Below are 21,450 nucleotides of genomic sequence, written 5' to 3' on the forward strand. Positions count from 1 at the left end.
ACTTAGAAGTCCCCTTAAACCATAGTCCCCAAACCCCCGCCCTTGCTCCGCTGACCTTTGAAGTATTCAGTTTATCCCGGAAACTTCTTTGCTTTTGGTCCAGTCCAGTCCAGTTGAGCTGACCTTCCATGTATTGAGTATTGTCCTTCCCTTCACCTAAAGCAGTTCTTATCTACTAATTAATCAGTAAAAAACCCTCTCCCACCCTCTCTCCCTCCCCTCCTCGTAACCACAAAAGTATGTGTTCTTCTCAGTTTATACTATTTCTCAAGATCTTATAATAGTGGTCTTATACAATATTTGTCCTTTTGCCTCTGACGAATTTTGCTCAGCATAATGCCTTCCAGGTTCCTCCATGTTATGAAATGTTTCAGAGATTCGTCACTGTTCTTTATCGATGTGTAGTATTCCATTGTGTGAATATACCACAATTTATTTAACCATTCATCCATTGATGGACACCTTGGTTGCTTCCAGCTTTTTGCTATTGTAAACAGAGCTGCAATAAACATGGGTGTGCATGTATCTGTTTGTGTGAAGGCTCTTATTTCTCTAGGGTATATTCACCATGTATTTTTAATGGAATAAAGAACATCATTTAAAAATTCCTGAATGGAACTGATCAGACTGAATGATCAGAAATGAATTAGGATGTGTTATTAAAGTACACAAGTTATATGGACAGTGAAATCTGTTATACATGGGGCTGGCAGCAAATGTGACTATAAAAATTACCTTTATCACTTAAAGACATTACCCTTTAAGATCAAGAAGCTTTACATCCATTCATTCTCCAAGTAAAAATAGTGGTAATAGCCTAATTAACCTTTATCCCTTTGAAGTTCATCCTTGGAGACAGCATCTGCACAGGCATCAAAGTACTTCTGTAGAGTATCAACTTGTCTACATAGGATGTCTCTAAAAGTTTCCATTTCAGCCAATTTCTCACGTAAACTGTGGCCTTTCTGCAAAAGAAAAAATACGGAGGTGGGGAGAGGAAGTTGAGGGTATGAGTTAGGGAGAGCTCATGTCAAGTTCAACATAGTATTACTGAGAATAGACTTGAAATTGACTATGTAATGGCTTGGTAATAAGCTTGAAGGAAACAAAGTAACAACCATGACAATTTGCTTACGTAACAGTATTTTCAAATTGACATTGCCAGGAAAAATACTACTAGCACTCTTTAAAAAAGTGGTGAATGACCCCTAAGGGAGCATATTATCTGATCCAAAAGTTTTTGCCTTTCATTGCATCTGAGCTATTCTACAGCTCTGTAAGAAATAGAAATTGAGAGTAATATAAGTGATTCTTGTCCTACGGATACAAGTGAACTCTGTTCAGTGGAGAAGCATTGATTATTATCCTGTGAATATTGACCAGTTTTGCATACATTAACAAACTCATTTCAGCATTCCTGATTATCTATTTTCTGTTCTTCAAATTCTTCTTTAAACCAGTTTTTTTCCTTACATCTAATTTTTAATTAATGAATGAAATCAAATCTTTGACACTGTGCATCTTATAGTTGTGTAAGTTGATTTTACTCCTTAAATAAAAAACCACTATAAGAGCTTCAAATAAATTACACTAGAGAAAATTTATTTCAAAAACACTATCAAATAAGATCTGTTTGCAACATCCGATACTAATTCATAATCACAAACCTTGAATGAAGACGTAGATGTTGCAGAATAGCCACTTGCTCCGGACACCAGTGACACCATTGAGCCATGTCGGCGCAGGCTGGATTCAGAGCCATATCCAGATTCAGTCTAAAAAGAAAGTAAATTACCATGAAAAAATTTATAAAAAATACTTAAAAGAAAACAAAAGCTTTCCTGTATATTAACAGATTATTAAATAAATAATTAGCAATTTGGTTCACTCAAAACATATAAGCAATTCAATGGCTTAAACAATGTCTTTCAGTTTCTAATCGCAATTTAAATTAGAAATCTACTGAAATCTGTGACATACCGGGCTGTTGTTGTTAGGTGCCACTGAGTCATTTCTGACTCATAGCAACCTTGCTTACAACAGAACAAAAGAGTGCTCGATTCTATGCTACCCTCACAATCTTTGCTATGTTTGAATCCATTGTGGCAGCCACTTTGTCAATCCATCTCGTTGAAGGTCTTCCTCTCTTTCACTGACCCTTCACTTTACCAAGCATAATGTTCTTCTCCAGGGACTGATCCCCTCTGACTACACTGCAAAGTACATGAAACAAAGTCTTGCCATCCTCACTTCTAAGCAGCACTCTGGCTGTACTTCTTCCAAGACAGATTTGTTGGTTATCCTGGTGGTCCACGGTATATACAATATTTTTCACCAACAGCATAATTCAAATGCATCAATTGTTCAGTCTTCCTTATTCATTGACCAGCTTTCGTATGCATATGAAAACCAAAACCAAACCTATTGCCATCAAGTCAATTCTGACTCACAGTGACCCCGTAGGACAGAACAGAACTGCCCTACACAGTGTCCAAAGGGCAGCTGGTGGATTCAAACTGCCGACCTTTTGGTTAACAGCTGAGTTCTTAACAACCAGGGTTCCACATACATAAAAGGCGACTGAAAATACCATGGCTTAGGTCAGGCGCATCTTAGTCCTCAGGGTGACATCTTTGCTTTTTAACACTTTTAAGAGATCTTTTGCAGCAAATTTGCCCAATGTAATATGTTGTCTAATTTCCTGACTGTTGCTTCCATGGGCACTGATTCTGGATCCAAGTAAAATGAAATCCTTTACAACTTCAATCTTTTCTCCATTTATCATGTCGCTTATTGGTCCAGTTGAGAATTTTTTTCTCTATGTTATATTAAGGTGTAATCCATAATGAAGGCTGTAGTCTTTGATCTTCATCAGTGTTTCAAGTCTCCTTTGCTTTCTGCAAGCAAGGTTATGTCATCTGTGTATTGCAGATTGTTAATGAGTCTTCCTCCAATCCTGATTTTGCTTTCTTCTTCATATAGTTCAGCTTTCAGATTATTTGCTCAGCATTCAGACTGAATAAGTATGGTGAAAAGATACAACCCTGATGCACACTATTCCTGATTTTAAACCACATGGTACCCCCTTGTCCTGTTTGAATGACTGTCTCTTGGTCTATGTACAGGTTCCCCATGAGTACAATTTAGTGTTCTGGAATTCCCATTCTTTGCAATATTACCCATAATTTGTTATAATCCACAGAGTCGAAAGCCTTTGCATCGTTAATAAAACACAGGTAAACATTTTTTTGGGGTATCCTCTGCTTTCAGCCAAGATCCACCTGACATCAGCAATGGTATCCCTCATTCCACATCCTCATCTGAACCCTGCTTGAATTTCTGGCAGTTCCCTATCGATGTACTGCTGCAACTGTTTTTTAACTATATTCAGAATAATTTCAGGATTCTGTTGGATCACCTTTCTTTGAAATGGGCACAAATATGGATCTCTTCTAGTGGACTGACCAGGTAGCTGTCTTCCAAATTTCTTGGCATAGATGAGCGCATGCTTCCAGCATTGCATCCATTTGTTGAAACATCTCAACTGGTATTCCGTCAATTCCTGGAGCCTTGTTTTTCACCATTCCCTTTGGTGCATCTTGGACTTCTTCCTTCAATACCATTGGTTCTTGATTATATGCTACCTCCTGAAATGGCTGAATGTCAACCAATTCTTTTTGGTATAGTGACTGTGTATTCCTTCCAATTTCTTTTGATGCTTCCTGTGTCATTCAATATTTTATCCATAGAATCCTTCAGTACTGCAACTCGAGGCTTGAATTTTTTTCTTCAGTTCTTTCTGCTTGAGAAATGTCAAGCATGTTCTTCCCTCTTCATTTTCTAACTCCAGATCTTCGCACATTTCATTATAATACTTTGTCTTCTCAAGCTACCCTTTCAAATCCTCTGTTCGGCTCTTTCACTTCATCATTTCTTCCATTCACTTTAGCTACTCTATGTTCAAGAGCAAGTTTCAGAGTCTCTTCTGACATCCATTTTGATCTTCTCTATCTTTCCTGCCTTTTTAATGACTCTTTGCTTTCCGCATGTATGATGTCATTCCACAACTTGTCAGGTCATTAGAGTTCAATGTGTCAAATCTATTCTTGAAATGATCTTCAAATTCGGGTAGGATACACTCAAGGTCATATTTTGGCTCTCATGGACTTGTTTTAATTTTCTTCAGCTTCAACGTGAACTTGTATATGAGCAATTGATGGTCTGTTTTGCAGTCAGCCCCTTGGCTTGTTCTGACTGATGATTTTATGCTTTTCTATCATCTTTTTCCATAGATGTAGTTGACCTGACTCCTGTGTATTCTATCTGGTGAGGTCCACATGTATAGTAGGCATTTATGTTGCTGAAAAAAGGTATTAGCAATGAAGAAGTCGTTGGTCTTGCCAAACTCTATCACGTGATCTCTGGTGTTGTTTCTCTTACCAGGCCATATTTTCCAACTAACAATCCTTCTTCTTTGTTTTCAACTTTCGCATTCCAATCACCAGTAATACCAATGCATCTTGACTGCATGTTTGATCAACTTCGGACTACAGAAGTTGGTAAAAAAATTTCATTTCTTCATCTTTGGCATTAGTAGCTGGTGCGTAAGTTTGAATAACAGTCATATCAACTGGTCTTCCTTATAGGTCTATGGATATTATCCTATTACTGACAGCGTTGTACTTCAGAATAGATCTTGAAATGTTCTTTTTGACAATGAATGCAATGATGTTCCTCTTCAATTTGCCATTCCTGGCATAACAGGCCATATGACTGTCTTATTCAAAAAGGCTAGTGGGCTAAAAAGTAGAAGAGTGTTTAATAATAGGAAAACTTTTAGGACTACTGCATTATATGATTAATCACTTATCCTGGCATAGCAAAACATCACTGGCTTCACGAAGTCTTCTCTTATATCAGGCTGCCTTTTTTTCCCTGTATTTCCAACCATTTTTAACGTTATCACAGTTATAGCATTCATCATTCAATTGTAATAGTTTACATTTTGTAATTACTACTGGTCTTGGATCTTCTGTAAGCAGATTATAGCTTTTTTATTTCTGCAGCCACCTAAACAGTTCATTGCACAAATAAAGTTCTCAATTTTGCCAGTCTGTAAGTAATCACAAAAGGAAGATTACTAGAGTCCTGTATGTTGGTATATAGTTAAATTCAGCACTGTGATAATGTTGTTGTTGCTTGGTTCTGACTCATGACAAACCCTATATATAACAGAAAAATGCTACCTGGTCCTACACCATTTTCACAATCATTAGCATGTTTGAGGCTACTGTTGCAGCTATTATGTTAATCCATCTCATTGAGGTTCCCTTGCCTTCGCTTGTCTTTCACTTTATCAAACATGATGTCCTTCTCTAGTGATTTGTCCCTCCTGATGTCTCATCCAAAGTAAGTGAGTAGGTCTCTGACAGTATTCTATGATCCACAGGGTTTTCACTGGCTAATTTTTGGAAACAGATCAACAGCCTTTTCTTCCAATAAGTCAGTCTGAAAGCTAATGGGTACATTCTGAGGATGTAAATTATACCTCAATAAACTTGCTAAATGAAAAAGCAAACTGGTTTCTGTATTACAGAATAACATCAAAAAGGAATTCTAATTACAGCAATCATACAGTTCATAAAAAATAAGACTTCATATCAGATAAAGAGATTTATTAAAAGTCCTGCAGCAAAGGTTGTGTGCTAGGTTCTTTACCCAAAATGGCTCTAGTTTCCTCTTCCTCTCTCTTTTAAGTGTAGCTTTTCTATATCGTGGTTGATGTATGCTTTGGTAAAGTTTTTGGTTAGATTTATAGAAGACTGCATAAAAATAGGAAAAATCTACCTGTAATAGGCTAAAAACCCAATTTACTTCAGAAGTCACTCATCTCAGATACTGTCTTATTTATCTTGTGCTGCTATAACAGAAATACCACAAGTGGATGGCTTTTACAAAGAGAAGTTTATTCTCTCACAGTCTAGGAGGCTAGAAGTCCAAATTTGGGGTCCTGGCTCAAGGGGAATGCTTTCTCTCTCTGTCGGCTCTGGGAGAAGGTCCTTGTCATCAATATTCCCCAAGTCTAGGAATTTCTCAGCACAGGGACCTAAGGTCCAAAGGATGCGCTGTGCTCCAGGCGCTTCTTTCTTGGTTTTAAGAGGTCCCCGTCTCTCTGCTGGCTTCTCTCTTTTATATCTCAAAAGTGAATGACTCAAGATACAGTCTAATCTTGTAGAATGAGTCTGGCCTCATTAACATAACTGCCTCTAATCCTGCCTCATTAACATCACAGAGGTAGGATTCGCAGCACATAGGAAAATCAGAAGACAAAATGGTAGACAATCACACAATACTGGGAATCGTGGCCTAGCCAAGTTGACATAAACTTTTGGGAGACACCATTCAATCCGCAACAGATACCCACGCATAATTCACTTCTAAACAGAAATTAATCTGAATTGCCCATTTAAATAAAATATCACCTAACAGTTTATAATCAATTTTTACAGTATAACAACAGATTTGGGCATTAATTTAAAAATATTCAAAACCCAATAATTTGAAATTTAAATCCAAAAAAATCCACAGTCTCCATTTACTTGCTTCATATCACTAAGTCTTAAACGAAGCCTATCAAACTGTAGAATTTAAGATCTTGAAAGAAAATACAAACATTACAAAGCTTTACTAAAGTTTTCATTATAAGGCATACTTCCTGTATCGCTGTCTATTTTTTGAAGCTCTTTTTCAAAACAGATGGTAATGCCACCTTACAGGATAGAAAATACTCCATTACAACAATATTGATGTAACACATTTTAAGTAATGGATAATAAATGAGTATGGACACTGTGAATTTAGCATATTAGTATTTCTACCTTTAACAAAGTTTCACTTAAATTCCATTATAACTTATATAAATCATTCCAAGGAAAAAGCAAGTTTGGTATATACTCCCAAATTCCAATTTAAATAGTAAGAATTTATCTGTTGTTCTACTTTAGTAAGTATCTGTGCTGAGGTAACTATAAATATATTTTCTTAACAAATATACACACACACTTGTGAATCCTCACTATTTAAAGACTAGACATTCTGGAAATGTCTATAATGTGTCAATGATGCTATCATTGCACAAAACATTTCTGATGATCCTATCACAACACTTGAAATTATTTTATGACACAGCCATAAAATAGAATCATATCAAATCATTTTTGGAAGCTGTAGAATAAAAATTAAAGACAAGTCAGTCATATTACTTTAAAGGAAAAGCTTTAAAATAGTAGTTTGTTCACCTTTCTTATTCAATACTACACAACTGAATTATTTTGAATTTCTCTCAAAAATCAAATCTATCATCTAGGATTATTGAAAATTTTTCATTAAAAGAACTTTGTCACAGGGGCTAAAAATAATTCTAAAGTTATAAAACTGTTCTGAAAAGTGGTAATGTTGTTGAGACACATATTTTGCCTCCCAACATATTCACTTTGAAAGGAACAATGCTCATTTCAATTTATAAGATAGGCTGCTTGAATGTGGCGTATGGTTGGGGAAGGAAGGATGGAAATGGGAAGAAATTATGGTGACAACTGATACACTGTTAGACATTCTTAACAAGTTGTAACATGCTTTCAAGGTTTCATTGGTATGATTTTAGGGGTGACACTTTAAAGCACTCTAGCTTTTTAAAAATTCCACTTAATCCCCAAAGAAAAAGGACCAAAAAAAAAAAAAAAAAAAGACAGTAAGCTCTAATCACCAATATAGTATTTTGAAAACACCAAGTTCTATCTAAAATTAATAATCTGGAATTCAAATAGTTACTGTAGGAGTATTTTCCCTTTCAGTAGATATGCTTTAAGATTGCACATACAAATTGCTTTGCAAAAAAAAAAAAAACCTTCCTTCCCAAATTCGCTAGTGTTTGTAAATAGTACTCCTCCTGCACATGCTTTTGTATAAACATAAAACGCCATTTGGGCTCAATGGGACATTTATTGAACACCACCTACACAGAACAAGTTTTACTCCTGGATGCTGCAGTAAAGAGACCACAACTTTCTGGTATTAAAATACTCATTTTTATTTAAAAAAGCAACCTTTTGGCCACTAGAGGGGGTGAGTCAGCAGCATTATCCAAGTAGTAATATACTTGGAAAGACAATACAAAGGTTACTATTGGTCAAAGTCCAATAGTAACCTGCAGACTAATTCCTTTAAATATTATTCCCTCTGTACCTTGACTTTCTGAGAACATTTAAAAGTACTGGAAATTAGCTAATACAGTTTAAAGTTATAAAACTAATAAAACACTAGAAATATCTAAAAACTGATTTGAAAAGTCACAGCTAAATTTTATAGTTTGGTTTCATCATGTAGAAGACAACTTCTACAATAGTCCTTGTGCACAGTTTGTTCATTAGGTAATTTACATTCTAAAAAAGCTTATTCCTTTTCCTAGTAACACTCTCTAGCAAGAAGCACAGCAAAGAGATTGAGACAGAAATTAGGTAACTTCCCTATGGTGTCAAAATTGACTAGTAATTAGTGGCATAGTCTCCTCTTCCCCGCCCCCACCACTAAAGTACATTATGTCTCCATTTTTCAATTATGAGAAGAGAGAAAATAAGATTAAGATTAAACGCTAATATAAGAACAATGGAGGATTTTCCTAAAATTTGAAGCCCATAATACAACCAAATAAACTTGCTGTGCTATAACCGTCCATATGATCTACCTTCAATATTACTGTATTAAAGCAAATCACACAAAAAGACACTACATCCAGGACAGCAATTATAGCAACAACTGTAATAGCTAATACTTAGTGCACTTACTTTGTGCTAGGCATGGTGATAAATGTCTTAGGTGCATTTATCTCATTTAACTCTTTTAATAGCCTATGTGAGGTGGGTACTATTATTAATGTCTTCTTCAGAGTCACAAAACTGGTAAGGGAGCCATGATTAAATCCCAGATTCAAGTGTCCATGATGTTAATCATTAAGCTATGCTGCCTCAACATCCACAGACTTTGCTTCTACCTCTCTCAAATCTGTCAATTTCTCATTCTCTACTTCTGGTCACTGTGCGTTTCATTTAAATTTATTCTCCAGCTTTCTAACTGCCTTCAGTCTTGTCCCCCTTGAAATCCTTTCGCTGCAATGCAACAAGAATGGTCTTTAAAAATTACACATACAGTTCTTTCATTTCCTTTTTAAGATTCTCTTTGGCTTCTCATTTCTCCTACAATCAAGTCCATACATTACTTATTAAGGCCCTGTTACAGAAATAAAATTACACTGAACTATCAGTTTCTATATTCACACTAAGCTATCAGTTTCCATATTCATTTACCATTATTTAAAATATGTTGCATTAATATTGCCGTAATGGAGACTTTTGTTCTATCATCTATTTGTTATAAGGAGATATTACCTGTTTTAAAATAGTGAAGCTTGGAGAAATACACAAGGATATTAAGAAGTGTGTTTTAGTAATGCTTTTTTGTAATACTTACATCACAACATAAGTGCTTAATAAATGTTAGCTACCATCCACAAAGATGGGGTAATTCTTTTATACGCCTACTCCAGGAACACTTAACAGGGGAAAGCAAATAATAAAAAGGAACTGGTAGCAGGTGTAACCATACACCACCACTATTCTGTAACTTTCTAATTTTATAATTTGCCTAGAATAAAGGCCAACATATATTTTAAGAAGGAAATTCGATAGCACAGTACAAACAATGTCATAATTTCATTCTTTGCAATTGCAAAGAAGTGACAGCATCAGAAAAGTCAATGCTATTTTTTAAGTTCCCTTATAGGTTCTAATAAGAGAAAAATCAAGTTTATTATTTTTAATGGGCACTACCCTGATGGCATAGTGGTTAAGAGCTATGGCTGCTAACCAAAAGGTCAGCAGTTTGAATCCACCAGGTGCTCCTCGGAAACCCTATGGGGCAGTTCTACTCTGTCTTCTAGGGTCGCTATGGGTCAGAATCAACTCGATGGCAATGGGTTTTTTTAATGGGATTGTTGGAAATGTTAAAATGATGTTTGGCCAGGAGATTATACTTCTCTGCAAGGATTCTGAAAGAAATATGTGCCCACAAAACAATGGCCAGCAAAGGAACACTATTATACTGGGGCTTAGGCCCCAAACTTAAAATTTCTACAGAAGATATGCATTTCTTTTTTGGAGGGTGGGGAAGAAATAGGGATTTATATTAAACATGAAAAGATATCCATAACTTGTTGTTCAGTGGGGAGAATGCTACAGAACAGTATGGCATATGGTATTATTTATGTAAAACTGTAAGGGTGTACCTGCAAAGAAATATCTGAAAGGAATTGTCACCGAACATGAAGAGTGGTCATTTCTACATGGCCTGAATTTGAAAGATTTTATCTTCTTTTTTGTACTTTTCTGTATTGTTTGAATCATTTTAGACTTCCATACAAATTATATACCACTTCTACTATAAATAAATAAATAAATGATAGGATAAAAACAAAGTTATAAGAACACATTTTTAACCTATCACACTTGGAAAGGTTAAAAAAAAAAAAGCTAATAATGCTAGTGAAGTTGTAGCGAGTGAAGATTTATACAGCCTGCAGACGGAATGTACATTAGGAGAAACTTTTTTCAAAGGCAATTTGGCAACATACATCAAAAGCTTTAAAAGTACTCACATCCTTAGACCTAAGTAATTGTATTTCTGAGAATTTATTATCAGAACACAACTAAACTGCAGAAAAACGCTTTATACAGGAAGACAGTAAATGACATATGCAAAATAAACAAAAATAAAAATTAAAACAACCTAAAAGTTTCATAAAAAGGAAATTATCCCGTAATAAAATACTAATTGTGTTATGAGGAGGAAATAATGCCAGGTGGAAAAAAAGCAGGATATAAACTTTGTGATCTCCATGTTACAGGGGGAAAAATGTACAGATTAAGAAGAAAATACACCAAAATGAAGAGTAATTGTCTGGGCTGTAAGACTGAAGGTAGTTTTTGTATTTTTTTTTTTTAACTTATTTTCTATGATGAGCAAATTATATTCTTAAAAACCAGGGCAGAGGAGCCAATAAAATTTAATTAGTACAACTATTTACAGAGATGGTTTTAAAAGACTAAGAATTTTTCGATCTAACAGTACAGAGAAGTTTTTATTTTAATTAAGAGAGATGACTGATGTTTTTAGTTTTCAACTATGTGGCCATAAGAAAAAGCTGAAATTTACTACAGAGAGGATATTACAAAAGTTTTAGGTTGTTAATGTTACCATTTACTGATCACCCATTATTATGAGAATATATGTAAAATGCTTAGCATTTTACATATATTCTCATAATCCACACAATTTTGCTTGTATACAAAATGGGGATATGACATGTACACTAAAAGACCTGTAAAGATTAAATAACACATTAAAATGCCTAATTACCTCTACAGCTCAAAGCATCACCAGTGACTAGAACATGGGGCTAGGAACTTGACAGCGATATAACCATTCCTACCAATGATCATTTTGTCTGCCAAGTACATGGATTATCTTGACAGAAAAATGACATAATTGTTTTCAGCTATGATATCCATTTACTTTGCTATCTATTCCTATTATTTCCATCCCAAGGGGATCTTCCAACCCTCAACACCAAACAAGATTAGAATATTTCTCGGTCAAGAAAGATATCAGCAAAATTGTTTTAAGGCTACCAGCTAAATAGATCTTTTTAATGAAAAAGAGCAGTTTTGTGATCTTTGATTTTTAAGAAACATTCTCCCCAGCTCATGTCTGATACACTCAGTAAGTAAAATTAGACAAATTTCCACTGCTGTCAATATGCGTAAGCCATGCCACCCACCATTACTTTTTCACATCAAATATAGAAAAAGCAGAGTCCCATCTGTTTCAGTGACTGTTCTGATTAAATAAAAATTCAAGTACAATATTGAAACATTGTAAAAATGACTCTGAATGCAAATAATCTTATTTTAATATCTTTAATAGCAATATTAAAAACAAAACAAAAACCAGTTGCCTTTGAGTTGACTCTGACTAAGGATGACCCCTAGTGTGTCAGAGTACAACTGTGCTCCACAGTTTTCAATGGATGATACTTCAGAAGTAAATCATCAGGCCTCGACTCCAAGGTGCCGCTGAGTGGACTTGAACTTCCAACTGTCTGGTTAGCAGCTAACCATGTTTGCACTACCCAGAGACTCCACTGTGGAATAGTTGTTCAACTGTGGAATAAATGTCTTTTTTCCCTTTATCTCTTTCTTATCTAAAATAACATTCTGCAAGCAATTTACAGACTAACAAAGGATAGAGAAGCAAGCTGACAATCGAGTAATATTCATCTAAGTTGTTAGCAAATACGTGGTAAGCATTATGAAAACTTACAAACCTGGTAAACTCCATATAAAATCATAAAATACATTTTCCGGACATAACATTTAAAGTAGCTGCAATCTCACCCTATTCTTTAAGCACTAAAAGCTCTCGTCTTCGGGTAATACAGGGAATTTAATGTGGAGGAAAAAATATGTGTTTAGATGACAGTGCTACTCTGTCAGAATACAAAACAGAAACTTCATCTCCGTGGAGCTTAAATTTTGCAGGAAAGACAGAAAAAAAATCATACAATTAATTATAACCGGCTCAAGGGTGGCCAATTTATAGTAACCTATGGTGAAAGGTGGTCAGATGCTCTCTTTTGGAGATTTAGTTTTTTTGGGAAATATCAAGAGAATAAAGCAGTTAGCAGTAGGAGGAGACACTGCAAAAAAGCCAAGAGATAGAAAAAGGGTCATGACAAACCAAGGAAATGGAAACTAAGAGCAGGATGTGGAAACAAAAGTTATGGATAAACAGAAACTATTAAAGACAGGAACCCTGGTAGCGCAGTGGTTAAGTGCCCGACTGCTAACCTAAAGGTTGGCAGTTTGAACTCACCAGCAACTCCATAGGAGAAAAGACCTGGTGATCTGCTTCCATAAAGATGGAAACCCTACAGGGCAGTTCTACTCTGTCCTATAGGGTTGCTATGAGTCGGAATTGACTGATGGCAATGGTTTTTTTGTTTTATGAAAGAGAAGGAATAAAAGGAGAGAACTAAGCTACATTAAGGAGTCCCTGGGTAGCACAAAAGGTTAACACATTCAGCTGCTAATAGAAAGGTTGGAGGTTCGAGTCTACCCAGAGGTGCCTCAGAATAAAGGCCTGGCGATCAACTTCTGAAAAATCAGCCAACAAAAACTCTATGGGGCAAAGTTCTACTCTGACACATGGAGTTGCCATGAGTCCGAATCAACTGGACAGAAATTAGCTTATTTTTGGAAGCAAAGTTGTGTTATAAGGAGCAAGAGATAGGAAAGTCAGTGAGTGATGTTAACGGTAGATCACTCAAAGTATATAGTTCCGGCTTTCTTTGCAGGTAGGGCATTCTACTTTTTTTTTGATTCCTGGGCAGTTTTCCCACTTCTCAAGGTAAACATGTGTTGGCCTCTACTCTCTATAACCTAAAGAACTTAATTCAAATGGATGGAGCTAATAACATCAACACCTGTGGCATCTTTTCAGATTTTCAATATTCATCTGATTGGAGAAGACAGCAATGTTTAGTTTTAGTGGCTATTACAAAACTGTTTTCCAAATTGTTTGGACAATTCACATTTCTATCAGCAGTACAGGCGATTCCCTGTTGCTCCATGTCGTCACCATTTGATATTGTTTTTTTTCTTTATAAAAGCCATTCTAGTGGGTACAGGGTGGTATCTCACTGTGGGTTTCAATGTCCATTTACCTGATGACTAATGGCATAGAGCACCTTTTCATATGTTTATTACCTAACTGGTATTCCCTTTTGTGAAGTGCCAGCTCAAGTCTTTTAATCCTTTTTTTTTTTTTTTTGATTAAGCTGTCTAAACTTTTCTTATTGGTTTGTAGGAATCCCCATGTCTGACATAAAACGTTGTCAAGTTTTATCTCCTCTACTGGCTATATATTTAATATGGTTAGTTACCTAAATATATTCTTTCTTCACTGTTCCATGAAAAATCTTTCCAATTCTTTTTTGCCATCTTTGTAAAAGATAAACATAGAAGAACCTAGTTGAAAACTACAAATGACTTATTTTTCCCCCTCTTTCCGAGATGATTTACTTTATTAAGTATTGTAACAGATGAAGTTCAAATTACGGATGCTGGCTCAGGTCAATCTAGTTTTTAATAACTGCAGGAAACAAAAACTGACAAACATAAAGTTACTTTATAAGGTGAGTTTTTTATTCTAGAATGCTAAGAAAACTAAAGATGGTTGGTATCTTGTTTTTCTCCTTATCTCTGCCAACCTAAGAACTGCTGGCAGTATAGTATGATACTAGCTACCCTTAGGTGTTTTTTTAAAAAATGTATTAACCACATATGGATTGTTGCGTTGTTGCTGAGTGCCATCAAGTCAATTTCGACTCATAGTGGCCTCATGTGACAGAGTAGAACTGTCCCATAGGGTTTTCTTGGCAGTGGTCTTTATGGAAGCAGAGTGCCAGGTCTTTCTGTGGAGGAGCTTGAACCACCAATCTTTCAGGTAGCAGCTGAGTACTTAACAGTTTCCCACAAGGGCTCCTTATGTATAGATTACACTGTGTATGGATCACTGCCAAGCAATTTAGCAATTAACCTCCCTGCTACGAGCTACCGAAAGGTCAGTGGTTTGAGTTCACCAGTTGCTCCGAGGGAGGAAGACGTGGCAGTCTGCTTTGGTAAAGATTTAGAGCCTTCGAAACCATATGGAGCAGTTCTACTCTGTCCTATAGGGTCGACTCGACGGCAACGGGTTTCGGTAAGGAACTAAGCAAATTCTTGATCTTAACGAGTGAAACATACAAAGCCATAATGAAATTTCTTCACTGGCTAATAAAATTTAGTTGTGATCATACATTACGATTTTTTTTGCAATTTGTCTGGTAAAATGGCAGAGCACTACCTACTCTGGCACCTACTAGACTAGATTTGCTGTTCCCCTGGATGTAAAGAAGTACAATCTGATTCCATGTTTCCCTGCATTATCGTTACATAATGCAAACAGGTAAACAAAACACTGGTCCTAATCCACTGACCTTATCCAACCAACCCAGTGCCGTCGTAAAATTACTTACATAAAATTTACCCTAAAAATAATGAGTTAAAAAAGTTGTATTTGCATTCTTAAGCCTTTGTCAGTTAAACCAGACTCAAATGCAAAGCCAAGTTATATGACAGTCATTTATAAAGCACACAACTATATATAAAGAATCTCTGGTATTTGTTAAAGAAATTTTGAGTATTATAATTGATTAAAAATGGCAAACACAGATAATGTGACTTTTCAAGATATTTTAAAACCCTGAAGGAGTAACACGAAAATTCTGCCACCTAGCTATTATAGAAGTTTCCTAATAATTACCTGATAAAAAAATTTAAGACCGAAAAGAAATCTAAGTGTCAAATAAGGAGAAGGTGCTCCTAAAAATAGAGAAAAACCAGCAAAATCAAGCTGACTCTGAGCATGGGGGAAAAGAAAAACCCCAACATTTCTCTGAGGTAAATAAGAATATAATCTTTAACAGATCTCAAAAGTAAGCCTTGGGCATCACTTAGGTGGCTCAATCATGGTAATCTTTGTAACAAGCTTTTCATGCCCCCATTTCATTTCATGTAGAAAGTACAGTAGTCTGGTAAGTTCCTTTCAAAAATATTTGTCCTCATAATTCCCTCAGACAGGAATCCCTAAACTTCAGATTGAGAACAAACCTTTCTTCTGAAAGCATACAATGGACTTCACACATAAATGAATGGGTCTTCACAAAGGAATGAGAACTAATCCACATCAGTGAATACAAAATTATAAAATTACAAAACAACTGCCTATAGATTCCCAAGCACAGAAAAATCAACATCTGTAAAAATTACTGTTTGGATCTCTTCTCCCTAATTGTATCTTGGATAATTTCCAAAATATGGGAAAAGTCTGTGTGGCCCATGACCACCAAGATTTCAGGGTCTACTACGGCTGCTCTCTTATGGGAATAAAGGAATGTCGTAATTACCACGAACTCTGCCAAAGCCAAGAAACTTAATTTTTTCAACATGATTCTTAAATCTGCTAGTGCCAGGAAAGCCTTCCCTCTTTTTCCCTTCTTTTTAAGAAGGTTGTTGTTATCGTTTAAAAAAAAAAAAAAAAAAATTAGATGCCATCAAAGTCGGTTCAGCACCATCTACACAACTGTTGCTATGTTTGAGCCCATTGTTGTAGCCACTGTGTCAATCCATCTTGTAGTGAGTCTTCCTCTTTATTGCTGACCTTCCACTTTACCAAGCATGATGTTCTCCAGGGACTGGTCCCTACTGATAACATGCCCAAAGTATGTGAGACAAAGTCTTGCCATTTTTGCTTCTAATGAGCACTCTGGTTGTACTTCTTCCAAGACAGATTTGTTTGTTTTTCTGGCAGTCCACAGTATATTCGATATTTTTCACAAACACCATAATTCAAAGCCATCAATTCTTCTTCAGTCTTCCTTATTCCCTGTCCAGCTTTCACATGCCTATGAAGCGAATGAAAATACCACGGCTTGAATCAGGCACACCTTCGCCCTCAAGGTGATATCTTTTTAACACTTTAAAGAGTTCTTTTGCAGCATATTTGCCCAATGCGATACATTGTTTGATTTCTTTTTTTTTAAGTGCTTTAGGTGAACGTTTACAGCTCAAGTTAATTTCGCATACAAAAATTTATACATGTACTGTTATGTGATATTACTTGTAATCCCTATAATGTGACAGCATACTCCCCTTTCCACCCTGGTTTCTTGTGTCCATTCAACCAGTTCCTGTCCCTTCCTGCCTTCTCATCCTGCCTCCATACCAGAGCCACCCATTTGGTCTTGTGTATCTGCTTGAACTAAGAAGCACATTCTTCAAAAGTATTATTTGTATGTTTTATAGTCCAGTCTAATCTTTGTCTGAAGTGTGGGCTTCAGGAATAGCTTTAGTTCTGTGTTAACAGAGCGCCCAGGGGCCATGGCTTCGGGGGTTCCTCCCGTCTCAGTCAGACCATTAAGTCTGGTCTTTTTCTGTGAATTTGAGTTCTGCTCCACTCTTTTCTCTTGCTCCGTCAGGGATTCTGTTGTGTTCCTTGTCAGGGTGATCACCGATGATAGCAGCGCCCCATCTAGTTCTTCTGGTCTCAGGCTGATGGAGTCTCTGGTTTATATCGCCCTTTTGTCTCTTGGGCTGGTATTTTCCTCGTGTCTTTGGTCTTCTTCATTCTCCTTTGCTCCAAGTGGGTTGGTGCCAATTAATGCATCTGAGATGGCCGCTCACAAGCTTTTAAGACCCCAGATGCCACTCACCAAAGTGGGATCCAGAACATTTTCTTAATAAACTTTGTTATGCCAATTGACTAGATGTCAAAGTTTGATTCCTTGAGTGCTGCCGCCATTGGCATTGACAATGGATCCAAGTGAAACGAAATCCTTGACAACTTCAGTCTTTTCTCCGTTTATCACAATGTTGCTTGATAACGTTGTGAGGATTTTTGTTTTCTTTAGTTAATGTGTAATCCATACTGACGTCTGTAGTCTTTGATCATCATCAGTAGGTGCTTCAAGTCCTCTTCACTTTGACCAAGCAAAGTTGTGTCATCTATCTGAGTATCGTAGGTTGTTATTGAGTCTTCCTCCAACCCTGATGCAGCATTCTTCTTCATAGAGCCCAGCTTCTTGAATTATTTGCTCAGCATACACACGGAATAAGTAGGGTAAAAGGATACAACCCCGACGCACACCTTTCCTGACTTTAACACAGGCAGTATCCCCTTGTTCTGTTTGAAAGACTGCCTCTTGGTCTATGAATAGGTTCCTCATAAGGACAATTAAGTGTTCTGGAATTCTCATTCTTTCCAATGTTATCCATAATTTGTTATGATCCACACAGTCAACTGCCAATGAATAGTCAATAAAACACAGGTAAACATCTTTTTGGTACCCTCTGCTTTCAACCAAGATCCATATGACATCAGCAATGTCATATGGACACTGTGGACAATCTCTTCTGAATCCAGCTGTTTTGGACTTCTGGTAGTTCCTTGTCAAGGTACTGCTGTAACTGCTTTTGAATGATCTTCAGCAAAATTTTACTTGAATGTGGTATTAATGATATTGTTTGATAATTTCAGCATTCTGGTGGATCACCTTTCTTTGGACTGCGTACTAACATGGGTCTCTTCTAGTCAGTTGGCCAGGAAGATGGCTTCCAAATTTCTTGACACAGACGAGTAAGCACCTCCAGTGTCGCATTCATTTGTTGAAACATCTCAATTGCTATTTTGTCAATTCCTGAAGCCTTGTTTTTGTCATTCCCTACAGTGCAGCTTGGACTTCCTTCAATACCATCGGTTCTTGATCATATGCTACCTCCTGAAATGGGTCAACCAATTCTTTTTGGTATGGTGACTCCATGTATTCCTTCCATCTTCTTTTGGTGCTTCCTACGTCGTTCAATACTTCCCCTGTAGAAACCTTCAATATTGCAACTCAAGGCTTGAATTTTTTCTTCAGTTCTTTCGGCTTGAAAAATGCTAAGCATGTTCTTCTCTCTTTGTTTTCTAACTCTAGGTCTTTGTACATGTCATTATAATACTTTGTCTTTTCAGGCAGCTCTTTGAAATCTGTTCAGCCTTTTTACTTCATTATTTCTTCCATTGGCTTTAGCTACTCTATGTTCAAAAGCAAGTTTCAGAGTCTCTCCTGACATCCATTTTGGTTTTTTCTTTCTTTCCTGTCTTTTTAATGACCATTTGCTTTCGTCATATATGATATCTTTGATAACTGCTCTGGCTGCTCTGGTCTTCGGTCATTAGTGTTCAATGTGTCATCTATTCTTGAGGTGGTCTCTAAATTTAAGTAGGAATTTTGGCTCTTGTGGACTTACTCTAATCTTCTTAAGCTTCGACTTGAACTTGTATATGAGCAATTGATGGTCTGTTCCACAGTCGGCCCCTGGCCTTGTTCTGACTGACAATATTGAGCTTTTTCATCGTCTCTTAACACAGATGTAATTGATTTGATTGCTGTGTATTCTATCTGGTGAGGTCCACATGTACAACTGCCATTTATGTTGTTGAAAAAAGGTATTCGCAATGAAGAAGTTGTTGGTCTTATAAGTCTATCATGTGATCTCCAGCATGGCTTCTATCACCAAGGGTGTATTTTCTAACTAGCAATTCTTCTTTATTTCCAACTTTCACGTTCCAATCACAAGTAATAATCAATGCATTTTGATTGCACGTTTGATCAATTTCAGACTGCAAAAGTTAGTAAAAAATTTCAATTTCTTCATCTTTGGCATTAGTGTTTGATATATATATTTAAGTAAGTCGTGATAATTGGTCTTCTTCGTAGGCGTATGGATATTATCCTACCACTGACAGTGTTGTACTTCAGGATGGATCCTGAAATGCTCTTTTTGAAATGAATGACACCATTCCTCCTCAAGTTGTCATTCCCAGCATAGTAGACCATATGACTGTCCAATTCAAAATGGCCAATACCAATCTATTTAAGCTAATGCCTAAGATATCAATCTTTATGCAGTACATATAATTTTTGAGGACTTCCAACTTTCCTAGATTCATACTTCATATATTCCATGTTCCGATTATTAATGGATATTTTCAACTGTTTCTTCTCATTTTGAGTCGTGCCACATCAGCAAATCAAGGTCCCCAAAGCTTGACTCCATCCATGTCATTAATGTTGACTCTCCTTTCCCCAGTTGTATTCTCAATGCCTTCCAACCTGAGGGGCTCACCTTCCGGCACTGTATCAGACAATGTTCTGCTGCTATTCAGAAGGTTTTCACTGGTCAATTTTTTCAGACGTAGACCACGAGGTCCTCCTTCCTAGTCAGTCTTGGTATGGAAGCTCCGATGAGATCTGTCCAACATGGGTGACCCTGATAATATTTGAAATATCAACTGGCATGCCTTCCAGCATCACAGCAACACGCAAGCCACGACAGCATGTCAAACCGATAGATGCATGGAGTTCGCCATCCTAGCGGGAGTGAAATGGTATCTCATTGTAGTTTTGATTTGCATCTCTGTAAACGGCTAATGATGGTGAGCATCTTCTCATGTATTTGGTGGCCATCTGAATGTCCTCTTTGGTGAAATGTCTATTCAAGTCCTTTGCCCATTTTACTGTTAAGCTGTCAAAGTTTTATTGCATATATTTTGGTTATTAAATTCTTGTCAGATATATGGTTTCCAAAGATATTCTCCTAGTCTTTTCACTTTTTTGGTAAAGTCTCTTGATGAACAAAAGCTTTTAATTTTTATGAGGTCCCATTTATTTATTGTCTTTTGCTATTTGTGCTTTTGTTATTATATTAGATAAGCCATTGTTGAAAGCTAGGCCTGACAGTGCTGCCCTCGCTTGTTCTTCTAAGAATTTTATGGTTTTAGTTTGCACATTTAGGTCCTTAGGGATTGGCTCTTTTTAAGCCTTGTAGGATGATTTAGGATGACAAAACAGGCAAATCCCCTTGGTGGGCTACAGGCATTTTATTTGCATACCCCAGCTAAACCCGCAAGAGTTTTATATACCTTGTCTGCATAGTCTCACCCCTCCCCAAGGGTTCTACGCATCTTATTTGCATAGTCCCAGCTAGTCATTTAATGGGAATTACAAAACGGTGCCTGGAAAAATCATATAAAAGCAATTCACTGTGCAGCAGCTTCTGTCTGGAAACCACACAATTACGTGATTTCTAAAGTATTATGAAAACTTAAATTGCACAATCATCTTTTACAAAACTTTTCTTGTAGTAGCTTACTTTGGGATGAATACCAAGGAGAACAAAACAACAGACCTAGACAGAGAATCCTGTAATTCCCCCAGAAAATCTGTTTTACAATACTGTAAATAATCTCAACTGGAATGTTTGTGTGTCCAATGCTTTGCCGATTCCTATAAATAGCTTTGATTATTCTGTGTCTGTGCCTGTAAGGAGCTTATAGTCTAAAAGAAACACTACAGATATGAACATCTTCCTTTAGTATTTCTTATAGTGTAGGTCTTCAGACTAGTATGACAGTATCAGCATCCAAGAAGCACACAATTTATGAAAATAAAATATATTTCACATAAATACATACTTACAGGTCAGTCAGCCTAAGTGCTTGCTGGTCAAAAGCTCCGGCTCTCAGGTCAGGCAGACCTGGGCCTGAATGCTAACTTCATCACTAACTAGATGTTTAATCTTGAGTACTTAACCTCTGTGTGCCTCTCTTTATCCGTAAAAATAAAAAATGCCAGTCTCATAGTATTATGAGAATAAAATGCGATAAGGTATATAAAGGGCTTATCATCATACCTGG

General features: G+C 36.5%; 1 protein-coding gene across 4 annotated transcripts in view; it reads right to left on the minus strand.

The window, feature by feature from the left end:
- Positions 1–21,450, minus strand: part of CERT1 (ceramide transporter 1) — a 160,145-nt gene that overhangs the window by 57,714 nt on the left and 80,981 nt on the right. For all 4 annotated transcript variants that reach the window (XM_064273233.1, XM_064273231.1, XM_064273224.1 and 1 more), the window contains 2 exons: positions 1,668–1,775; positions 827–965 (listed from right to left, as the gene is read on the minus strand). In XM_064273233.1, the coding sequence (XP_064129303.1) occupies positions 827–965; positions 1,668–1,775 (247 nt within the window). The remainder of the gene's footprint in view (positions 1–826; positions 966–1,667; positions 1,776–21,450) is intronic.

The sequence above is a fragment of the Loxodonta africana genome, chromosome 2 (genome assembly GCF_030014295.1).
Source record: "Loxodonta africana isolate mLoxAfr1 chromosome 2, mLoxAfr1.hap2, whole genome shotgun sequence".
NCBI lineage: Eukaryota > Metazoa > Chordata > Mammalia > Proboscidea > Elephantidae > Loxodonta > Loxodonta africana.